At 30.0% G+C, this 24,871-nt stretch overlaps 1 protein-coding gene across 1 annotated transcript in view; it reads left to right on the top strand.

Annotated features, from left to right (window-relative positions):
* Window positions 1-24,871, top strand: part of LOC118186474 (uncharacterized) — a 154,214-nt gene that overhangs the window by 96,270 nt on the left and 33,073 nt on the right. Inside the window, exons 17-22 of the mRNA XM_085812652.1 lie at window positions 188-394; window positions 5,782-5,896; window positions 6,089-6,137; window positions 8,727-8,913; window positions 9,172-9,427; window positions 17,594-17,720. Of these exons, the coding sequence (XP_085668778.1) occupies window positions 188-394; window positions 5,782-5,896; window positions 6,089-6,137; window positions 8,727-8,913; window positions 9,172-9,427; window positions 17,594-17,720 (941 nt within the window). The remainder of the gene's footprint in view (window positions 1-187; window positions 395-5,781; window positions 5,897-6,088; window positions 6,138-8,726; window positions 8,914-9,171; window positions 9,428-17,593; window positions 17,721-24,871) is intronic.

Raw genomic sequence — 24,871 nt, 5'->3', positions numbered from 1 at the left:
GATTTTATAATTTGGTAGACAAGGCTTGCTAACAAATTATAAAATCTGATATTTGCAGTTCTGTCAGAAATATTCAGGTTGAAAATGATTCTGTGAATTATATTTTTTGTTCTGTAATATATTATAATATTATATTTCTTCCTTTTCACTTAAATTTTTAACCTAAATATTTTTGTTTTAATATTAGAGAAGAACAACTTCAGGAGCTGAATGATGGTTGTATAGATGCTTCATCCATTGAAGGTGTCTCTGATGAAACTCTAATTAAGGAATCGGGAAAGATGAAGTTCTTAATAAATCTTCTGGAAAATCTGCGGGAAAATAAACATAGAACACTTGTGTTTTCTCTTTCCAGAAAAATACTGGACATGATACATCACATATTGGTTAATAAGTGAGTTTATTTCATCTAATAAATCATTTATATTTTGGTACTCTTCTGTTATTAGGGTCGAATTCAGAAACGTATGTATGTCTGTGTTCATGGAAATATGTACATATGTATGTATATGTACATATATGCTCACACATACATTTATGCATGCATGCATTTCTTAATCCAATCCTGATAACAGAAGAGTAACATATTTTTTGTTGCAATTACAGTTCTTAAATTTTGATATATTATTTTATTTTTTACTTATGCATCTAAAGGTTGCCATGCAGATAGTTTACTTTTAGTATTTTTCCCTACTTTTATGGAAAACAGTATTGTTTTGATAAAGGTTGAATTCTTAATTCTGTAAAAAATCTTGATATTTTAAAATATTAAACCCAGTTTGACTGTCTGCTTATATATTTCTCTATTTATATTTCTACACTATCAATATTTTCTTTTAAAGACATCACGGTATTTTCAGTGTCTGTAACACGTTACAAAATTCTATAACATGTTTTTTTATATTATAGAATTTCGTTTAGTAAATGTGTTATACATTTTCATCTAGAATGATTTATATATGTTAAATAAATCTGTTCTGTTTTTTCATATTTCAAATTTTATGTTTCTTTTTAATACATAATTTGTTTTTCATTGTTGTATTGGGGGGGGGGGACAAACAGAACAAAACAAAACAAAAAAAAAATATGATGTTTTTGTTGTAAAATTTTGTGATATTTATGTATTGTTCCATTTTTAGATATTCATTATGATTTGAGTTTATAAATCATGTTGTTAGTAAAAACATTTAAATACTGAAAAAGGCCCCACCAGCGGCCGAGCGGTAAAGTCACTGAACACTGGTAGTTCGGTCCGAGATTCGAATCCCACGAACAGGCTGGCTGCATGGGCGTTTTCGTTGTTTTCCCCTTGTGTAATGTGTATACGAGCCAGTTTCCCTTAGAATGTCCTCCACGAAGGCATTCCTCATCTTAGGCAGATAGCCCTCGAGGCTTTGTCATAATCACACACACATGCACTAAATTTACTAAATACTGAAAGAATGTACTTACTGTATAGATAATTTAAACCAGAATCAATTCTCTTTTGGAAAATGAGAAACTTTCAGGTCGCAGAAAGTAATAAGGTTCCTTTCGGATGAATCTGTGTTTTGGCAGAATGCCAGCCAAGGTTGCATGGTACTGGAGGAGTGCGAAAGGAAAGGCATTTTTAAACCTTATGTACACATGATCCTATGAACTTAAACTGCAGAAATATTAAAATCTTGCCAAATTTATTAGTACTTTGCCATATTTTATCAAATTATCAACTTATATATTATAAAGTCATCAGAATCATCAAATTATAATACGAGTATTATAAAAAAGGTGATACTGTGCATCAATTGTTTTTTGATAAATTACCAAATTTTTAAATCTGATATTTGCAGTTCTGTCAGTAATGTTCAGTTTGAAACTGATTCCATGAATAATTTTTTTTTTTTTTCTGTATAGTAGAATGCATTTGTTACGTTATTAGAAATTTTGATTATGAAAAAAAATAATGAATCAATAGATGTAGCTTAAAATACTGTGATGTCTGCGAAAAAATATTCGAAGGAAAAACTGGAACTGTTGTGAAACTTCTCTTTCAAATCTTGGTATGAAACATTCCTCCTGTATATACATCAATTTATTTGCAATTTTTCATGCCAGAACAGAGACTTCTGTGCTTCTTGAACTGCTGTATATGTTTGACCGTAACCCCCTATTTCTTTTATCCTCTTTATAGTTCACCTTAAATTTAAAATGATAGAAATTTAGTACAGTTTATGATATCAAGACAATTTCAGATAGAGCTGCACACAAACCAGGAAAATCTTGTTGTTTGAGATAAGGGCAACATAATGACTATCTTTGATTTACAATAAATTTGAAAAATTTCAGAGTATTTTGACAATTTGAAATATATTTAAAGTGCATTTTCTGTATTATATTTAAAATAAAATAAAATAAAAAAAAAAAAAAAAAAAAAGAGACTGGTGAGGAATAGTACATTTTTTTAATCATTTGTATAAACCTCATCTTGTAAACTGAATTGCCTATTCTGTATTATTTAGTTGCTGTCTGAATTTGAAGAGAAAATAAAAGCAAATAATTTGATTACCATTAGAAATATATAACACATTGTCTTTAAATTCTCCCAATATATTCAGCTTGAGAAATAAGCAGATTGATTTATGCTAATTCTAGTATTTAATTTTTCAGTGCTTCCTTATTATTAACAGCTCCCATTAATAATGAGGAATCTATTTTACAAATGGTGCCAATTTTTTTCAATAAATTGCCATCACAAAGCATCTTCAAATGGCTGGCAGTCCTTACAATGATCATTTATAGTTTGCTTGTAATGAGAAGAGTTCCTAATAAACAACTTGTGTATATGTATTATCCCATCGACTGTAAAAGTTTGCTACCATTGAACCACAGTATTCAATCCTCTTTGTTTCTGCACTTCATGAAAAGGCTTTTGTTGATTTCTACTAATTTGTTAGGCCCTGTAATTTTACCTAAAGCTCTGTTTAGAATGCTATGAGTACAGACTTCTGTAGTACATAAGTACCATCACTTGTTATGATATTCTTGTTTTCTGTGTAAATGTTAACATTTCATAGTTGTTAACACTCATAGTTCTGTCATCACAAGAAGAGCTTCAAGTATTTCATGTGTTAACATATTTTCTTTTTTCAAAAAATTGTTTAAAATGTTTGATTTACTGAGAAGTAGAGAAGATGCCGTATCATTTTCCCAAGAAAGATGTATTTTATATCGCATTAGAATATGTGAAAATGAACATTAACCTTTTCAAGATGGCATGCCTTTGTGCAAGACGTTTTCTCGGGATGGATGAGGTCGAAAGGAATTGCCCAGCAGGATGAGGGTATTGTATTGCTAAGCCTAACTTTTGAAGAAAAACAGACGCAAAACGGTTTAAATCCTAAGGTCATAATTTTGGGTACCTAAGCTGTCATATATGTTAAAATTAACAATCCTTTTCCTTTTTTCATGAAAATATATATAAAAAAAAAAAAAAATGCTTACTTTGAGAAATAATTTTCAGAAGTCCTGTTCAAATTGTTCTGAGATTTTAATTGAAAAGATACATTAATCAGCTTTAAAATTAATAAAACCACAAGAAAGGCTATATATAAGAAGTAACAAAATTTTTCAAGGGACGTGGAAGGCAGGTACTCAGTTTTGTCTGGCTCATATCAGAATCAGTAGAAATATCACTCTAGAACTCTTTAGAAAATGAATTGTCACCCTCACCCATGTCAGTTAATTGGCTCGTTTACCATGTAAGTACATCCTTCCTCTGATAAATAACACTTGTTTGTCATAATGGACTGAAGTAAAACCTTTCCCAAATGAAAAGGAAAGTGCATGAAATATAAACAATAAGAGCAATGTAAAGCTCAACAGAACCCTATATAATAACCCTTAAAAGACCCTACATAGTAGTGAAAAAAAGGATTCGAAGGGAAATCAGAAATGGGAATGTTTCATGTGGCAAGTTAAAGAGCTAAGCTCTACCTTATTCTCTGTTCCTTCCACAACAGCTGACATCAAAGTTAGGCAGATAGTTAGGATCATGAAAGTTAGGATCCTAAAACTGTGTTCAGTTCAAAAGTAATGTATACAGAATGCCATCTAGTGGTTTTTAAAAAATGGTTCAGCTTAAAATGCACATAGGCATACCCATCCCCTAAGCTCATTCTCCAGTGATGCATGGGCATGCCCAACTGTGAGACACATTCATAGGGAATGCGTATATAGGAGCAATTTATTTAATGTTGGGCAAAGGATTTGATGCCATTTAACTAGTGAGAGAAGCAACTTGGCCTTTATGCAAATAGAATTGATGTCTGGAATAATTTTGAGAGAGATGTATTCTCTGCATCTAATATGACAACCAAATAAGTGAATAAGTGGCCTTAAAAATATTGGAAAATAAGCAAAAATCTCTTTGTACAGTGAAAAAACATAGAGTACTCCAGAGTACTGGATATTTGGTGGGTTATGCTGAAAAACTGGTGAGTCTCCAAATAGAATGACAGCCACATTCATAGCAAAATTCATTGACCATGTGCAAGAAGATCTATGATTTATTCAGACTGTTCACGAACATATAAAATAGAGGAACTAAAAAAAGCAGGTTAGAGGCATTTTATGTAAATTTTATTTTGTTGATCCAATAACATAATATTTTGAAAGACTGTGGCACTCTGCTGAATGGTGGAATTAAAATCAACTAGACACAGCTTGCCTTTTGGAGTTGATGTGGTAAAAGTGTTTTGAGTGGAGAAATTGCTTTTAATGCCATATTTAAAACACTCAAAGGAGCATGCAGCCACAAAGTGTATGTGAGAAATAAATATAAACTTGGCAATAATCCTGGCTCTGACTTAATATTTAAAACAAGGGACCATAGTAATAAGGATGTACTAGTTTTTCTTCACTTTCTGGGCCACATGCTGCAAATTGCCACTGTCAGCAGCATGAGATTTATTTAGTTTATAAGTTTTGAAACAAGATGTAGCTCTATAACTATACATTATGTAGAGGAATATTATGTCATATAAAAATAGTTTTGTTGGGCTAGAACATGGTGATGTAGCTGGTGCAAGAAGATGTCATTGCATTCATAGTCAGCTGAATATTTTATTCTTGATGAAATGTTCTTGACATAATGCAGTTAAACTGATACTGAATAATTAATACTTTTGACATATTTATCATAGCAATGGATTGAAGCTCAGCAGTGGATAACATGCAACAACACATAATAGGAAAACAGGGAATGTTCTAATATATACATAGATTATTATAATAAAGCTAATTAAAAAATTATGCAGTTAGGATTTTACTTTGTTTTAATTTTTTAATTAAAATTTTCATTTACAAAACAAAATTTATATTATTGTTGGCATTAAGATTTTTGCATTATGCAAGTATACATTCATCATAAGAGCTACATTTGAAAACCTAATTTTGAAATAGTAGACTTGAGAAATTTATTGCTGTTGAATTTATTAAAATTGCATGTTACTATTTTTATGATAGAAATTGGAAATAATCAAATTAAACATGAACATTAAATGGCTATTGCATGCTAAAAATTTATTTAACATATTCTTTATTTTACATATTCGTACTTCATCATGTCTTGAAATATGTTTTACTTTTTAAATCTCATGAATTCATGTTTGGACAAATTAAGAATTTTATAAGACAAATAAATATTTTGTTAGCTTAATTTTGACACTTGAGCCTGAAAACATAATTATATGAAATTATTTTGTATATTTTCACTTTTTCTCATAATTTTTGTCTGTTCTTTAGACAATGGAAAGTTCTAAGAATTGATGGAACAATAGCAAAGATTGAAGAGCGTGAGAGGCGTATTCAGTTATTCCAAAAAGATCCTTCTTACAGTGTGTTTCTTTTAACTACACAGGTAAGTGTTTTTACCATTTTTTAAGAAGTTCATTTTTATTATTGCCTTTCAACTTAAGTATATTTTAAAGAATTTGCCAGCATCTTCTTGTTCAAGTGTCTTATATTTCATTTAGGAAACTATCATTTGCGATTATTGAAATATATTTTGTACTAAAGTATTCTCTAAAGCTCTCATTTTTTTTTTTTAAAGGTTGGAGGTGTTGGCATTACATTAACAGCTGCCGATAGAGTTATTATTTGTACGTATATATTATATATATTTATTGCAATGCTATTTTTAATGATTTGAAATAATGATCCCTAAGCATTAGCATGTGTTTGTGAATGTATATGCAAGGGCTAAATATTTATCTCAAGTTAAATGTCATTCAAATTGGATAATATCTTGGTTACAAAGATTCTCTTTTAACACCTAGATTGAAAATAACTAGCAGTTTTCTATGAATATGTACATTTATATCAACTTAATTGCACTTTACTTTTTTTTACAATTTTTAATAGGTTCTTTTAGAGCAGCTTTATTACCTAGAAATACATATATAATAATGAATTTTCTAGTAGATCATTTAATATATTGTCTCCTTTGAAAAATGTATAATGTTATTGAAATGAATTAACTCATTAGCATATTTAAAATGGAATGATTAAAAAGGTGTAATTAGAAGTGAAAATGCAATCAATAAACTAAGTAATTGACCAGAAATTAGTTGACTTTTCAAGAGGAACAAACTTACTTCTAATCAATTAACAATAATTAATAAATGCAAAAGTGTTTCGTCTTTTTCTCAAGTAAGAATCATGACTAAAAATGCTTTGTACTAAGAATTGGTTTAAGTTATTCAAATTGCTTGAGAAAATTGAGTAAGAAAATAAAACTCACAGTTATAAGAAATATATATTCCGATTTGAAGATTAAATTATATATTCCGATTTGAAGATTGAATATGAAACAGAAACCTTGACAGAACCGCCACTTTCTTACTGATTTTTAATTAGTAATTTGAATAACTCTGCAGCTTGAATAGCAATCTTAAACTGCTAGTAAACTCAATCTTACTATAAAGCTTTTTTAGTCATGGTTCTTACTGAGAAAAAGATGAAACACTTTTACATTTATTAATTATTGTTAATTGATTAAAAGTTAATTTGTTCCTCCTGAAAAGTCAACCAGTTTGCAGTCAATGATAATAATTACTTAGTTTATTGGTTGCATTTTTTATTCTAATTATACTTTTTTAATAATTCCATTTTAAATATGCTAATGATTAAATTCATTTCAATAGAATTCTACTTTTTTCAAAGGAGATAATATATTAAATGATATTCTAAAAAATAAATTATTATTTTATTACTTTGCAGCTTTAGTGTAGGTATTAGGCAATTTATTATGACTTGTTTACTTAAATCTTTGATTATATATAGTATATATATAATTTCATGAAAGCTCGACTATTACCGAATGTTGAATGCAGAAAAATTTATTTCATGCCCGAAGAACTCAATAAATGGAAGAAATTTCCAGTCTAAAATTATATAAACAGTCATATCATTTGTTACGAACTTGAATATCAATCATTAAATATTACATAAGATTTTGGGGAAAAAATTAATTTCAGACATAAAAGCTGACATATTTCATAGATCTTAAACATGAAAGTAAAACATTTTATCATATTATAAAATCCTGTTAAGCATGAAATTAGGTAGAGATGTTGCCAAACCTGTGCCTGTCATTCTGGCAGAAGTTTAATGCAATGAATTGTTCTTCATAAAGTCAGACAGTAAACAGGTACAAATTACAGATGTAGTATGTTAAAAAACTTAGATTGCTTAAATTAAAAACAAACAAATTAAAAACAGAACTTGCATTCTCCTTTATGAAAATTAAACTGACTTATACTAGAGTATTAATTGGGTTATGTAAAACTAGGCAAAATTCTCATGATTATGATGTGATGTCTTCCTTATCCATTTTTGTTATTAAATCACACTGTTTGGTAACAATGTATATGTGCTAATAATATAACAAGTTCTTTAATGAGGTTACAAATGTCTGATTCACTTAATTGTTTTTTTTTGGGGGGGAGGGAGTTTGAATTTCTGTCTAAAATTCTAAAGTATTCTAGTTAATTGAGTGCCAGATAGTGGGGCTTTTAGCTATAATCATCATAGATATTTTATCAATCATTCAGCTAGCTATAATTACACAGAAATCTACTAGTTTTAATATTTTATTCTTATTTAGTCTTTTTTAAAATGAATTTTGTAAATGAGTGAGCAGATTTCTGTAGTAGTTTTCTTATTCATGCAAATTCAGTAAAATTTCAGGTAAGAATTTATTAACTCTTATTTTAAAAACACAAACCTATTTCATTATTATTTTTCTGATTTATTTTAATGGAAACGTAGTATAACGCAAAATTCTGAGTATAAGCACACTTATAGGTATCTATTCACTTTTATGTGAAACACACGTATGTTTGGAAATATTTTAAAAGGAAAGTTATTAATCAGTTAAAGAAAAAGCATTTTTATCAAAAATATGCTTAAAGCTTCATTACTCTTTCATTTTAAAACTATTTATTCATGCTACTTTTTGAACATAATAACTTCGGTCTTCATCTAATTTCAAGACATTTCAAAATTTTCCATCTTTACATCTAAATTTCGTTTTTTTTTTGGTATTAACTATGATTATGAATGACATTATTTATAAATATAGCTAGCTATAAATGGAATTTTGCCTTTATTTTATGGGAAGGACTGTATTTCAATGTAATTTATCTTTTTAATATTAAAAAAATTTATCTCCTTGTTTGTCTTATCAGTTGATCCAAGCTGGAATCCTGCTACGGATGCTCAGGCTGTAGACAGAGCATATCGTATTGGGCAACAAAAAGATGTTATAGTGTACAGATTAATCACGTGCGGATCTGTAGAAGAAAAAATTTATCGTCGTCAGATATTTAAAGATTCATTAACAAGACAGGCAACATCTGTGTCTGATCCTTATAGGTATCTATTTAATTTTGATTGATAGTTATAACATTTTACAAAGTTTTTTTTTATTTATTTATTCTTTATTTCTGTGGTAGAGAAGCATAAATAATTAGTTAATTTTCATTACATTTTTATAGTATTCCATATATGTGTACATTAAAACATTCACACACTGATACATAATTTGTATTATTTAAACATTAATGCTCAGATAAATGTGTGTATTTTGTAATTAAATCTGTAATGTTTATTGTAAATAAAAATGTTTTTCAGGTATTTCTCAAAGCAAGAACTTAGAGAATTATTTACACTTGAGAATCCTCGTTATTCAGCAACTCAAGTTCAATTATCTCAAATGCATTCCAATGAACGTAAAACTGATATATCTTTAGAGGAGCATATTACATTTCTTCATTCACTAGATATATTTGGCATTAGTGACCATGATTTGATGTTTACAAAGACTCTAAAAGACCCAACTGAGGACAATGATGAGTCAGCAGTATGTAATGATTACATAAAGAGACAGGTACAGTACTTTTCATTTAAAAATGAATGGAATAACTTTGATTTTTTTAACATAAAAATGTTATCTAAGCTAATAGAGACAGAGCTTATTTTTTGTTTTAAAATGAATGGAATAAATTTAATTTTTTTGAACATAAAAACTTTACCTAATCTAATAGAGACAAAGCAGTTTTTAATACCCTATACTTGAACAAAGTTTTTAGTAGAAATGGTACATTTGTAAAGCTATCATTTTTTGCAGTAATGTTTTATTGTACATTTAGAATAAAATAAACTTCAAAATTTCTGTTTAAACTTAGTTTTCATTTAAATTATGAAAAATATATAATAAACACCTGCAATGATTTAAAAAAAAAAAATGCAAATTTTTGTTAACTGTTTACTGAAATCTTTGCTGTTGCTATTTTAGCAGTATGTTCATGTTCAGAGATAAGTGTGATAAGTACAATATGAATTTTAATTGAAATAATTCAACAATGAATATAAGGAATTGATGATCTCCAGGACAGAGATTTTTGTAATCATCTAATTTTTCATTTTAAAGCATGTGTTGTATGTATATTTAATATTTGCATTTTTTATTTTAATTCTGCCCGATACAACCCAACCAAAAATAGTATTTTGTGCAATTACATTTTTAACAATCTGCCCTGGCTGAAGCAGAGAAAAGAAATAGTCAGCTCCAATTATCATGTCTGTTTGGGTGTACTGAAATTCGGATCTGCAAGATCTTTACTGATCTTTCCTGTCAATCTTTACTGAAGGCAAATGCGAAGTTAATTTTTTAAGAATGTATCAAGGTTCGTAGGTGTCCTTATGAGTGCTATAAGTCCTTATATTAAAGGCTGTTATAGGTGCTTACTTTTTCTATTTTTTTTTTGTTTTTTGTTTTTAGCGCTTTTTTTTTATGAACGTGCAATTTCCCCTCGTACCAAAGCCGAAACTAAATAAAAAAACTTTTCTTCCTTATGTGAAACATCAGATGGTGAATCATACTCCTGGAAATAGCTTTTCCCCCTTTCTCTGCATTAACATAACCTTTGGTGCATGAGGAGAGTACAGGCAGGTGCCTGTCGTTCTATTGGTCAAAGAATTGCGAAAGCGTAGAAAATTCCGGTACATTTGGTATTTATTTCCTCCCACCCAAATAGTACTACACACGTTTGAATTTCTATCAAGATTTTAATAATTTGCATTCTCCTTCCGCGTGGTCAGTTCATATTCGTGTTTATTATGATCGTTATGCTTGTATTATGAGCATATGTATGAATATTTATAATAATATAGTTGCAGTAACTGCTGAAGTATAGATAAACTTCCAAAAATGGGTGTGTTTTAACACAGATTAGCTTTCTTAGGAATAATATCCGGAATGGCTTAAATAAAGGGAAAGTAATTGAACAGTCAAAGTAATTTCTTCTTTCTTTTTTCTTTTTTTTTCTTTTTCTTTTTTTTTTTTGTGTGCCGAATACATTATACAGTATGGAGGTTGGGAGGTTCTCCCCTTTCTCCGCAAAATCTCGAATATTGAAACTGTTACAGTTCGCTGCAAAACAAGCAATTGACTTTTTTTTTGGTCACTTTTCAATCTGGATTGAATAGGACTAAAAATTCTGCGGTCTACCAACCCCAGCGAAGAATGATTCTATTCCAGAAATTTAATGCTGTCTGCTCAAAATTACGATGAAAAACACTCCTGATTGGTAAGTCTCTTTCTTTACTGTTAGAGTTTTACTGTGCTCGCTATGCAGAATATTTTTCAGTTCCATTGGTGAATTTTTAAATGATGCACATATCGAAATGTCAAAAGCATTTATTCAGTCGAAAAATCTAAAAAACAGCTATAATCTACGTCTCCGGCTCCTTTTTTTCTGGTTATGCTCGACTATCCAAATATTTGGCAATTTCCGAGTATGCAGGTTAGTTAAGCTTTTACTGTTAAAGGATGACTGCATGAAACAATTTCCCATCTTCCGATTTCAGAAATGTTCCTCTTTTTTTACTTAAATTACTTTGCCTGCAATATCTCTTAAGGGAAAAGTTTTATACAATGAAAATTTAGAAAATGCTCAGAATTTTGATTTAAGTTAAATTATTTAAATATTTATATGAGTGGAAAAATAAATTGTATTTATTATTAGGTGCCAAGTGAATACAATAAATATGTCTTATTATTTATTTTCTCTATTTTGAGCTGAAATTTCATCATTAAATTTTGTAATATAGTTTAGTTCTGCATAGTTTTTTTTTCTCTCATTGTAAACTAGTTCTGTAAATTGAACTGTTATGTAAAATTAAAAAAAAAAAAGAAAGTAATTGTTTGCCATGGTTGAAGTAATGCTCATTTTCTCTTAATTAATACTGCATTTCTCACATTTTAAATTGTAATTTTTCTTTTAAGGTTATGCAGTTGTGTATAATGTAATTAGACAGGTGCTTATTTTTTTTCTTAAAATGTGCTTATAGATGCTTATTTTTTTAACAAAAAATGTGGCTACGAACCCTGTATATGCTTGTATTAAAACACCATTTTTTTTTTGCAACTCGGATTTCGGGAACAATTTTACATTTACATAACCGCGAGTCACAGCTGCTTCAGGATCACAAAGTCCCTTTACGCTAATATGGGCAATTTTTCTGCGTATATTTAACAGTCGAATAAATGATTCACTGATGAAAAAAGCTTCACTTCCACTGTCAAAAAGGATTATACATTCATGACCTTGGCCAGCAGAATCGTAAATTATTTCTTCCGCTGTTGGTAAAAATGAAGTTCTCTGATCCTGAAAGAAAAACTTGAAATATTATTTTGTTTGTCTGAGTTAGTTACAAATTAGTTCATGACGTGGAGATGAATTTGACACCACTACGTTATTATTTTTAATATCTTCGTGAAGTAAAGTAAGATGTTTTGCTTTACAAATAGAACACAAATTCTGCGATGAACAGAATTTTACGTGATGATTCCTTAAACAATTGAAGCATAATAAATTCTTCAGGATGATATTTTTCCTAGTCTTATTATCTGCACCTTTAAATTTATAAGACTTTGATAAAGTATGAGAACCATTGCATTGCTGACATTTTAGAACAGAATGTTTATTATCATGTGAAACATTCTTCGAAACAGAACACTGATTTTTATGCAATACTCACTTTTCAGTATTATGAGTGTTTAACATTTCGAGTGAAACACATCTTGAGTTTAAGAATTCTAAAAAACAATCTAAGGTAGGAAAATCTTCTTCACAAATTTTTTGTGACCATAAGTAGTGTTTTTCTGGATCGACCTTTTCTAACAAAAATAAATTAGCCAAACATTCTAGGTGAAGCCGTTTTCGCCAAGAGATTTTAATCTATGGACAACTTCATCACATGTATCAGATAGTTTTCTTAGATTAACAAGATCAGAACTAGTAATTCTGGGTTGCTCAAGAAATGTTCTGACAAGCAACATGACAATATGATTTTTTGTATCTTAACGATTCATCAGTTTGTCGCAAGCCTCATCTTATGTAGTTTCGGAAATCGGAATGTGCTTAATAATAGCAGCTGTTCGTCTGTTAAAAGTCCTATCAAATATTGGAATTTCTGAATTTTCGCTAATGATTGGTATGAACTGTCGCCATAGATCTTTAAAATTAAGCCTATCAGTATATTTACCATTGAAATTTGAAATGTTTAAATGAGGAAGTTTAAAGCTAGCCGCAACTGCAACGGAATTTGAAATCGAAACATTTCTGGCCGTTGAAATTTCCATGGCTTATTGATACATTACTTTTGTTTCAAAATATTTAGCTTTGAATTCAGCAATTTCAGAAGCTTCTTTGGGTAAAGTGGGATCATATTGATCAAATGTTTTAAATATTTGTTGAATTCTGTATAATCACGTTTTTAATTCCATTAGACTTAACTGATTACTGAAACTATTGTGAAGCTGCGTTAAGGACGATTTCGTTCGTCCTCTTAATATTTTAAGATTAGCTTCACTTAATTCCGTCATTATTACCATGAATAATGATTAATAAGCTCAAATAGCTTCAACAGGATACTTAAACATAAACAAATATTTCCACTTATCTTTCTAACGTCATGCAGACGATTTGTAGTCCTAGTACTTGAACAGTTCATTAAACACAGTTCTAAAGCATATAATTACAACATATTAAATATCATTAAATGCCTCACCTGGAGAACTAAATAGTTTCCTTGAACTAAAAAGCATCAGCTTTGTAGATAACCTTTATTGACTTTCTAAAACATGAAATTCTTTAACAGAAAGATTTCCTGCAGCACAGTGCGGCTAAGAACGCTATTCTATTAAAACATAAAACATGAACAACTGTTACCGTTCACAAAAAGTCAGTAGTAAAATAAACCATGTTGCCAGTAACAAGCTTATTGTAAAAATCATAACATATTATTAAATAGTGAGAAAACAAATAAGGCAAAAGAAAACAAGAAATGCAAATATTAAATATACATCCAACGGCATGAATTTACTTACTAATACCAAGATAAATAAATACCAAGAAAAATTGGAAGGGGGGAGCAGAAATGGTTTTTCTTTCTTCTTCTTCCTCCTTTTATTTATTTATTTATTTTATTTTTTAAAATTTTTTTATATTTTTTTACTGTAGCTTGATTGGAATTCAAGCTTATTGATTCAGTCTTGGGACTTCGGTGATTCCGGATTAGGGGTTTGTAAGATGGCATGCAGAAATTATACAATTAGAAGTACGAAACCGTAATTTATGAAATAAAGAGCAATTACGATCTAAAGGGTATCAAAATTTGCAAAAAAAAAAAAAAAAAAAAAAAAAAAAACTTAATATTTATTTGTTTACTTTAGTAAACATTTCTATCGTCATGCAGATGATTTGTAGTCCTAGTACTTGAACAGTTCATTAAACACAGTTCTAAAGCATATAATTACAACATATTAAATATCATTAAATGCCTCACCTGGGGAACTAAATTGTTTCCTTGAACTAAAAAGCATCAGCTTTGTAGATAACCTTTATTGATTTTCTAAAACATGAAATTCTTTAACAGAAAGTTGTTTAAGTTGCTTCACTTTATGTGCTAATACTTTCTCTTTAATTCTATAAACAGACATAATTTCTTTTTAGTTACAAAGTTCAAGTCCTGTAATTGCTGTCTCGAGAATACCGACTAACTTGTCAATCGAAATTTTTTTGTTTTCAATAACATTCTCTGTTACTTTCTTCACTATCGGAAGTGCACATGGGTAAATGCTTTACGTGCATGCGTAGCGGACGTGCGCATCAAACGCGCATGTGTAAGTTTGCGGCTTTGAGGTCCGGATTATAGATCATTCCGGATAATGGACGTTCGGATTATGGACTTTGTACTGTATATATATTTGTCCTATCTTTGTACTTTTATTAGGTTTGCATATTATTTTAAGGCTTTTAAGTGCTGTAATTTATAATGATTCTTTTTGTTAAGCAATATATATATATATATATATAATTTTTTTATACTTATGATTGTTTTTCCTTGACAAAATATACGATTGTCAAATTTTTTCTTGAATTTTTTTGTTTTTTGAAATTGTAAAAAAATTATTTCATAAACTTACATATTTAAAAATGTATTTTTCCCTGAAAGAATAAGTTAAATTTTTAACTATTTTAACTAATTTTTAGTTTGAGAAAATTGAAAGGTTTTTTAATGCCTTTTCATTTATTAATTTTTTTAAAGCATCAATAGTAAATTAGATTTTTTTTGTTTGCATTTTATCATCTGATGTGGCATTAGACTAAAATTTCCAATTTTTCAAGAGCTCTCTGTTACAGTCGTCAAAATTAGTATCTTTATATATTTTACACAAGGAAAAGGCCTTATAGGTGTAATACAACTTTTATTTGCATATGCAGTTTAACATAGCGTATAAAGGATCCCTGGATATAAAGAATGAACCCTTTTGTCTTGTCCAGTTTCCTATATATTTAATGTTATAGTGAATTTCAAAGAGTATGAAAATCGGATATAACGAACATATGGATATCTTTCATCACTATGTAGTATAAAACAAAGTTGCTTTCTCTGTCCCTATATCCCTATGTATGCTTAAATCTTTAAAACTATGCAACGAATTTTGATGCGGTTTTTTTTAATAGATAGAGTAATTGAAGAGGAAGGTTTATATGTATAATAACATCCATTAAATAGTGGAGAAATACAGTTATTTTTTAGATTTCTAATGTGATGTTGTAAATAATTACATTTTTTCTGCTTACATTGCAAACGCAGGCTGAACCATACGAGATTTATCAAAATAATGTACTAAGTATTGTACACATTGAAAAGGTCTACAGATTTAAAAATTGCGGGACGTAGCGTTTGCGGCGGTACTGGCCGGCCGGGGCGGCGGGAGCGTGCCTATAAATAGCGCATCGGAGGGCCGCGGTTCTGCCTATATAGCACTTTTAATTTAGCAGCGATCGGACACGTTTATTATCGGAGCTCTCTAGCTTTCAGCGCGACAATGTATCAGTAATTATAAGTAAGTTACGATAAATAATTGTATGATAGTAGTTTTAAAATATAAATGATATTCTATTCTAAGGTTAATTTTTAAATCGCACTTATAGTAATTATAAGTACATAAGGTAAGATAAGATTAGATTAAATAAAACCATAATTTATGGATTGGAATTTTCTATTAAGATTTTGGTTAAAATCAATTTAATATTAAATCAATTTAATATTAAGGAAATTATTTTCAAAAATTGTAATTTAAGGTGAGGTATGTAAGTTCAGAAAAAGATTATGAACTGCGATTCATTGTTAAAATATCCATTGATATTTTATACCCATGCGAAGCCGGAGCGGGTCGCTAGTTAAGTATATACTAGGACATCTTAAAGTGTATCTTCGATCACTATGGTTATCTTTGACTGGGTTCCAAATAGAACTTTATTCAAGGCTCATATTATGAAAATTTTGAAATTTTCTCTCTTTAGGAAAAGAAGTAGTAGTGAGTTTTATGAACTTACAGGTTTGCAGCTGATTCTTCTTATAGCAAAGTTTTGATTCTTATCACTTTCTTTTTCTCTCTGTCTGTTTTATTTTCCCCTTTGTTTGTTTATTTGAGTATATTTGTTTTCACAGTTTCAACCTCCTAATAGAGTTTTTACATCCTTTAATTCTTTTACAAGACATAACATAAAGATTTTTTTATAAAGGTTATAGAATCTTTATTTTGCAACCATATCTTAGGAAATCATTGCAACCATTCTTGGGAGGGGGTAATGATTGTGTTATCACTGAATATTGGATAAAACATCTGAAGTGAATTGAAGTTGGGTGGAGTGACACCAGCTTCTGAGAATCAGAGTTAGTCTTTAGTTTGGAACATGCAAGAACGTTTGATTGTTGTGTCATGTGCTTCTGTAAAATATTTCCATGTTTTTCAGAATGACTTTTGTCTTCCTAGACTTTACAAAACATCCTGCATTGTGTAGATGCGAACCCATGAATTAAATTTTTGTTTTGTTTTGTTTTCAGTAAGTATGATTCTGTCTGACAACTTACTACAGTGCCACAAAATATTTTGTGATGCCCATGTTAATGTATCATTATGGCCTATTCTAATTAAATTGAAACTTTAGAAACTTTGAATTAAGTTAAGAATTCAGATTCCTTGAAAGCTATGACAACTTTTCATAGAGGGGCAGAGAGCTCTTGTTTGTTATTATTTTTTATACTAATCAAGCGCAAGAAAATAATAAATTCACATGTCACCATTTTAACATCTTAGTGAATCATAACTTATATTTATGTGCTTTTATATTTTAAGGGAATCCACCTTTTCTATTAATAATTAGGTGTAACAAATATGTTGCTGAATAATCTTCTCACTTAAATTAAAAATAATGTAGTTTTAAAATGAGCGTGGAAAATTGTTGATATTTTAATGCAAAGATATAGCAAAATTTTTGAATTGTTCTGCTAGTCTTATGTTACTTCATTACAGAAGTAAACAATTTTGGGGATTTTCATTTAAGTATATGAGAGCATATTGTTATGTGAGGCAATATTTGCAAGAACCATTATTAATATTTCACATTATTTTTAATTTTAAAGTGAAAACCTTTGCTTTTGTACAGGAATTTATAACCTTCTATTGATTTTTTAGGTTGCTGCAGCACAACAGCTAATTCAAGCTGAAGCTTCAATTATTGAAGAAGGTATTCGATTAACTGGTAGTTACAGTAGGCCATTTTTAGAACCCATTCCAACTTTCAAGAGATCTACAGAAAAGGGTAAGATTATTTAAATATCTTTTTTAAAATGGCATACTTTTCTTGCTTCTGATATATACAAATGTTTTGATATTTTAAGAAGGTTGCATTTCTTGTAGATCTTTTTTGTAAAACCAGTATCAGTCTAAGATTAAACTTCACTTAAGTGAGTGTGTTTATTCATCAGTTAAATATAAAAATTGGAAAGATTTGTTTTAATTCCATGTGTAAATTCAAAATTTGCAGCTGTTGATTTGTATTATTTGATAAAGGTGAAGTACATTTGGCCATTTGCCTTATAAGGGACAAGGTTTTCCTAAAAAACTTTTCAAGAGAAAGCATCCTATATTTACATTGGACATGAAAAAGGATCTAGAACTTTTCGCCATTCGTGTTTCACTGTAGCAACTTCGCCATCGCTCTTTTGTTTCTCAGTCTGTCTCACAGTCAAGTAGAAATGAAATAAGCATTGCTTATAATATATATAATTGTTTTCAAACATGGGATGTAAAGAAATTACACAGTTAGTTAGAAAATTGTCATATTTCATAGTTTTGGGTTAAACCTCTGGTATAACAGAAGTTAAAGTGTTGTTTCTAAAATAATGCAGATGTAATATTTACACAATTTATAAAAATTTCTTGAAACTTTAATTAAACTCCTGCAAATAAAATGTTTACCTGGAAAAAAATATTGGCTCTTGGTAATATATGATTAATTCTTGAAGATGTCCTACATTGCAAAAGCTTTTTTTCTTTTAAATTTTAAGACAGCCATCCATACAATGAGTAAACAAAATTATTAAACTAAATAAATTTAATTGTAATATAGCAGGATATAATACAGGCATGTAAAGAAAAATATGGCTTCACTATACAATAGATAAACAAAATTATTAAACTAAATAATCAAAATACAATACAGCAAGGTATAACACAGTCATGTAAAGAAAAATGTCTTGATGGTGAATCAGCCCGAAAGCAAAATGGTTATGTTAAAAAGGCAGTGACAAATAGTCCTATTCCCTGGGAAAAACCTTAGAGAAGTGAGAGTAAATTAATGTAGTTATGCATTTTAAACCACAGTGGTACCTTGATATATTCCCACTTTGAAACATGTCTAACTTAGTGTATGCCCTGTTTGGGTGGAAAAATGTTTGTTTGGTATGTATTTATTTGGAATAGGATTCGAGTTTGATGAGACTTGATTGAGTGCATAATGCTTGTTAACCTCTTGAAACAATACTACAATTGCCCAGGAGCATCAGTGCAGATGTTGCTGTTATTTAATAAATAACCTACACTATGACTCTGAATTTTCAAGTGATTTTGCATTTTTTTGCATAAATGTTTTGTGAATTTATTAACAATGAGTTTTAAGAAAGTTAATGAGAAGAGTCGAGCAATGAAGAAAATTGTTAGGATCATTGTGGAGATGTTTTTTTTTGGGGGGTGAAGAGAGAGAGTAAAGAAAGAAAAAAAAAAAAAGATTGTTGGAAAGTATGGAGATGGCATGCATATCTGAAACTTCAGTACTGCATACCACATGCTGAATACGGTTATATATACGATAGTGGAAAAAAAAGCTACTAAATCAGCTAACACAGTGAATGGTGTGAAATCAATTACCAAACCAACATCGGAGATACTGGAGCATAGGTTCTTAAAGTTTTTTTGCCACACCATCCTGCTGCCAAAAAAATGAAAATTACCTTACCTCACTTCCCCAGTAATAATACCTATCTTTAAGGGTAGTAAGAACAAGAAACAGAATCTATAAATGTTTTATTGCAAAAATGCACTGTTTTTGCACACATAAGATAAGGGGGGGGGGGAAAAATCAGTCAGACAAATGAGCTTGCATGTTTTTGAGATTTTCAGTTCTTAGTTGAATGGAAGAATGTGTTCAATGTAAATCACTAGCAATATTGAATTTCATTTTTATTGCTTAACTGCTGAAAATGCTCTTTTGCACAAATAATTGCTTGAAAACAGTAAGTGCAATTGCAGTGCTTGCTCTGCTATGCTGGGATAGAACTTTGAGATATTTTACCTAAACTAATGGCTTGACCATCTTCTTTAAGTTATATTTGGCAGCAGAATGTTTTTTAATTTCCAAAGCTTGCCTCTGTAGTATTTCTTGGTGAACATCTATGTCAAAGTGAAAAGGATTCGTCACAGTCAGTAAATGTTATTATCACACAAGTTAAAAAGGTAACATTAGAATTCATCAGCGAGTTCCTGAAAATGATTTTATATTTTATTAGTATCAGTATCCTCAGCATGCTCCTTCCAGGATTCCAAATAATTTAGAAGAGCAGTTATAATTGCAGGCAAAAATTTTACATTCCCTGAGTTGCAACTTATCAGTATATGCTGTGATGGCCTCACAATGATAAATTATATTTGTATCTACATCTTGTAATTTCAAGTTCAACAAGTCGAAAATATCTAATAGATAAACTAGTGCAACTTGGACACTTGAATTTCAGAATTCTACATGCAATTTATATAGCTTGATTTTGAATTTCCAAGAACTGAATCATTTAATTTCAAAGTTCACATAATCTTGCTAATGTGTGAGATTGGTAAAGTGCACTGGTCATCAAAATAATAAACAATAATAATAACAAATAAAACATAACTGATAATTAATGAAAAACTATTAATATAAATTTTTGCAAAAGTATTAATTAGTATAAATTACAATTTTTGGCAGTTGATTAATGCAAAATATTGAAATTAAAACCAAATTTATGAAAATTGGAAAAATTGTCACCTTTTGTGGAAAAATTTTTCTTTAATATTGTGTATGCTCACCTCGAACAAATATGCATCCTCATGTCTTGATTTCATCTTTACCAATTTGCAAGTATTCTGACACCATATATGCTGGATGAGGCTGAGCATTATCATCTATTATCATAAACTCTGGGCCAGCAGCATCCCTATATTGTCTAACTTAGAGTTCCAGTACTTCATCCACATATCTCCGAGCAGTCATAGAAGCTTCTTGAAAGATCTATAGCTAGGTGTAGCCATTTGTTATGATTTCTCCCCAAACCATTAAACAGCAGTTACAGAAATGGGATATTTCACAGACAGGGAAAGGCAAGTTGCATGTTCTTTCCTCTCTCCAGATCAAAACACATCTAGAATCATTGTTTGGACTGTATCTGGACTTGTCAGTAAATCATACTTGGGCTCAGTCATCTTGGCTCCATTGAATATGATGATGGCACCCAATTAAACAGTGACCAGGGTTTCTGTCAATTGATCCATTGCTTAAAAAGCAGCTGTAAATTCTTCATATGACACTTTGAGGGATATTCAAATCTTGAATGACCTCCATTAGTGTCTGACCTCTCTCGATTTTACCAACTATTTGCCACTTAAATGATGCCTTTGATCACTTTCAGTAACTGAAATCAATACTGATCACTTTCAGAAACCACATTCACTTTAAACAACACTCCAATATGCATCCATTGCTCACCACATAGTCAATCACCGAATTTGCTTTTTTCTGGTGATAGCATATGCACAGAAGTGCAATTTTGTGTTCAGTTGTATTTAGTTAACATAAATAATTGTAGCATTAGGCATTGGTTGCAACATTAAAGTAATGAGCAGATTTTTTTCTCATTATTCTTTAATTTTAATAACCAGAGTATATGCCTTGCTTGAGAGCCAACGTATTTCCATATGAAAAATAGCAGAGCTTTATTCTGTTCCCAAATCTTCACAAAATGCCATAAAAAGTCAAGTATTTAATGTACTTTTTTTAACATGATGGACAATTTTGATGCATAGTTTTAAGACATTGTTGAATTTGTTTGGAAGTGTCTTAGTTGCAAAGGCTTGACAGTGAACAGTAGTAGCAGTGGGATTTTATTCTCTGACCATCTGTACAAATCCTGAGATGAGATCCAAGCATTGACAATATGCCATCTGTGCATATGCCTATCAGCTTTTGCCGTGACAGTTCACATTTGCAAAAGAATTCAGAGATTGCTGTCATTATATGAATTTCTTTTGAAGTACTCGTTGCTCTATAGAAAACAGCATTTTGTCCTTAATTGTTTTGTATGTATTGAAGGAAAACTAAAATAGCAGAGCTTTATTCTGTTCCCAAATCTTCACAAAATGCCATAAAAAGTCAAGTATTTAATGTACTTTTTTTAACATGATGGACAATTTTGATGCATAGTTTTAAGACATTGTTGAATTTGTTTGGAAGTGTCTTAGTTGCAAAGGCTTGACAGTGAACAGTAGTAGCAGTGGGATTTTATTCTCTGACCATCTGTACAAATCCTGAGATGAGATCCAAGCATTGACAATATGCCATCTGTGCATATGCCTATCAGCTTTTGCCGTGACAGTTCACATTTGCAAAAGAATTCAGAGATTGCTGTCATTATATGAATTTCTTTTGAAGTACTCGTTGCTCTATAGAAAACAGCATTTTGTCCTTAATTGTTTTGTATGTATTGAAGGAAAACTAATAGTTGACAACAGTTTCCAACATCTGTACGCTTATTCAACTGTATTGTGAAAAAATTTGATACTTTTACAGCCTGCACTATCTGGTTTTTTATGTCTCAGCCATATCATCAATGCAATGTTTCACACTGCTGTCAGAAAGCAGTATTTGTGAAAGTTTCTGTTTATTTTAGTCCAAGAACAAAATCAGCTACTTTCAACAGCCACGGTTTGACAAGTGTTTCTCCAATAATATAATATGTCTTGGCTTTAGCTATGAGTAGCGACAGTGGCGTAGCGAGCATAATTGGCACCCGGGGCAAAATACTATTTTGGTGCCCCCCCCAAAAAAACACTTACAGTAATATAATGTATAGAATATATTCGTAATAAGAAAATAATGCAAATAGTAATAAAATGCTGAATCTGCCATAAAAATATTCTAAAACATGTTAAGAATAGTCACTACCTAACTGCACTAGCATTGGATTCGGAAATGTATCTGAGTTGGCTGAAAAATCAAAATACGATGATCTGGAATTAGTTAAAAAATTATTTATTTTATTTTACATATTTATATTATTGTTTTAAAAAAGTAAAATTTTTAAACAATTAATAGTTTAATATATATTACAGGTAAGTAGATATATTTATTAATAATAATGTAATATTATAATAAATTAATACAATTAATTACTATGTATACATTTTTGTTGCCTTAGATGAAGGAAATTTATCAATTACTTCATCAAAGTCGGTCATTTCAAATTTTTCTCTTTCCACATTTAAAAATGCTAGATGACTTAGGTGATCTTGTCCCACCGTTAATTGTAAATAGTCAAAATTTATTTTAATTTGCTGAACAAACGTACCTAGCATTTGATAATGAAATAGTAAGGAGTATTTGAAGTGCGACTCTTAGGTTTAGAAAAACATTTTCTCCATAGATCTGTAATGGAGTTTTAGGTTCAATTTTTTTTCTACTGCAGAGTAATATCTTGCACTCACATTCACTGCTCAAAACAATTAGGGGATATTGTGATTTCGGTATGAAATAACCATATAATCAACAACCATTTTAACAAAAAGAAATATAAGAGATTATAAAGGAAAATTATAACTGTTACAAAATATGCAAATTTAGTCTGTTACGTCGAAAACCATGCATATTAGATAAGGAGTAAGGAGCAACCTGCAGCATTCCTTTGTAGTAGGATATTAAAAACAATTGACACGCGTTGAATGCTTTGTAGCAGTGAATATACGATGTCTCAGCAAGATGACTTAGTTGAATCGGTAGTCAGGAAGGCCATCAGTCGTTTACAGGAGAGTCAAACGAAATCCATTGTAGCGGAAGTGTTAAGAGTTTCAAAACTGTCATTTCCAGACTATGGAATTGTTTTTGGAAACTGGATATGTTTGAGAAATGCGGGACAAGGTCGTGTCCCACAAAAGCGGGAGCTATATGCATATTTCGTTTAAAAAAAACTAAAAATATATCTATTTTACAGAAATAAAGTGGTCAGAAAGAACGTTTCGTATACGGAGATGTTTCTTTGATGTACTGCAAACATTTTATTACACATTTTATCAGACAAACCAAGAAAATAATTAATTATATTACAATAATTATTAATTTTAAATATATTTTCCAGAAATCGATCAAAATAAAAACTGAAATTTTCCTGAAAATTTTGTTTGGAGACCATTTGGCGCCCCTCTGCGAGCGGCGCCGGGGCATCATACACCCCCTTGCCCCCCCTCACTAAGCCACTGAGTAGTGATAATGCATACTAAGCTTTGAATGCTTTTTCAGATGTCTGAGCAAAGGTGTACTATTATCCAAGTTCATATGTTTCAAACTTGTACATGTTGCAGTTAAAAAAAAAATCCTTTGGCTTGTCTTTTAAAGTGCTATGTTTTGTTGACAAATATAGCTCCAAATAAGAATGTCTCACAACATTATTGCTAAGTACTTCATATCAAATATCACATTGTGGCTGGTTGGTAACTTTTTTTTTTTGCATGTGCCAACAAGACTATTTAATATTATGATTATTGTATTTGCGTTTTTAATAGACTTTAAAACTTTTTTAAAAAAATTCATAGTTTTTTTTTTTTTTTCCATCAAAAGTTAACATAACTGCACTGCTAATGGCTGAATGCAGACCCAACTAAGGTGGTGCGAGTGACGTGGATGGTGCGATATGCACGGATGGCCTTACCTGCACCTTTCTTTAGATGTTATCAATCAATGCAATCTTTGCAAATATTTGCATTCAGCAGGGTTTCTTAAACTTTTTGGTGTGAGAACCCCCTAATATTAACAAAAATTTTGTGGGATCCCCATAAGCGAACTCTCATTTTCTTCATTTGTACTGTAATATACTATTGCAGTTTTAGGTCATTGATTTTAATTTTTAAAGTTAAAAAAAAAAAAAAAAAAAAAAAAAAAAATGCATCGAAGCATTTTTGTTTTTTTTTGTCTGTATTGTCTTATCTTTATGTATTTTTAGATACATCATGTAAAAATATTTGGTAATTATAAATTATTATAATAAGTTAAAAAACATCAAAATTGCTAAATTTTTGGCAACCCCTTACTGCAAGTTTCGTGATCCCAATTGGGGTCATTTAAGAACCTCTGCATTAGTGCATGCTGAAAAATCACTACTGATCTGGATAGCAGAA

The sequence above is a fragment of the Stegodyphus dumicola genome, chromosome 3 (assembly GCF_044657685.1).
Source record: "Stegodyphus dumicola isolate Sdum_Otavi_A_Nest chromosome 3, ASM4465768v1".
NCBI classification, from domain to species: Eukaryota; Metazoa; Arthropoda; class Arachnida; order Araneae; family Eresidae; genus Stegodyphus; species Stegodyphus dumicola.
Note: the sequence above shows the minus strand (reverse complement) of the source record. Positions and strands in the feature narration are given on the sequence as shown.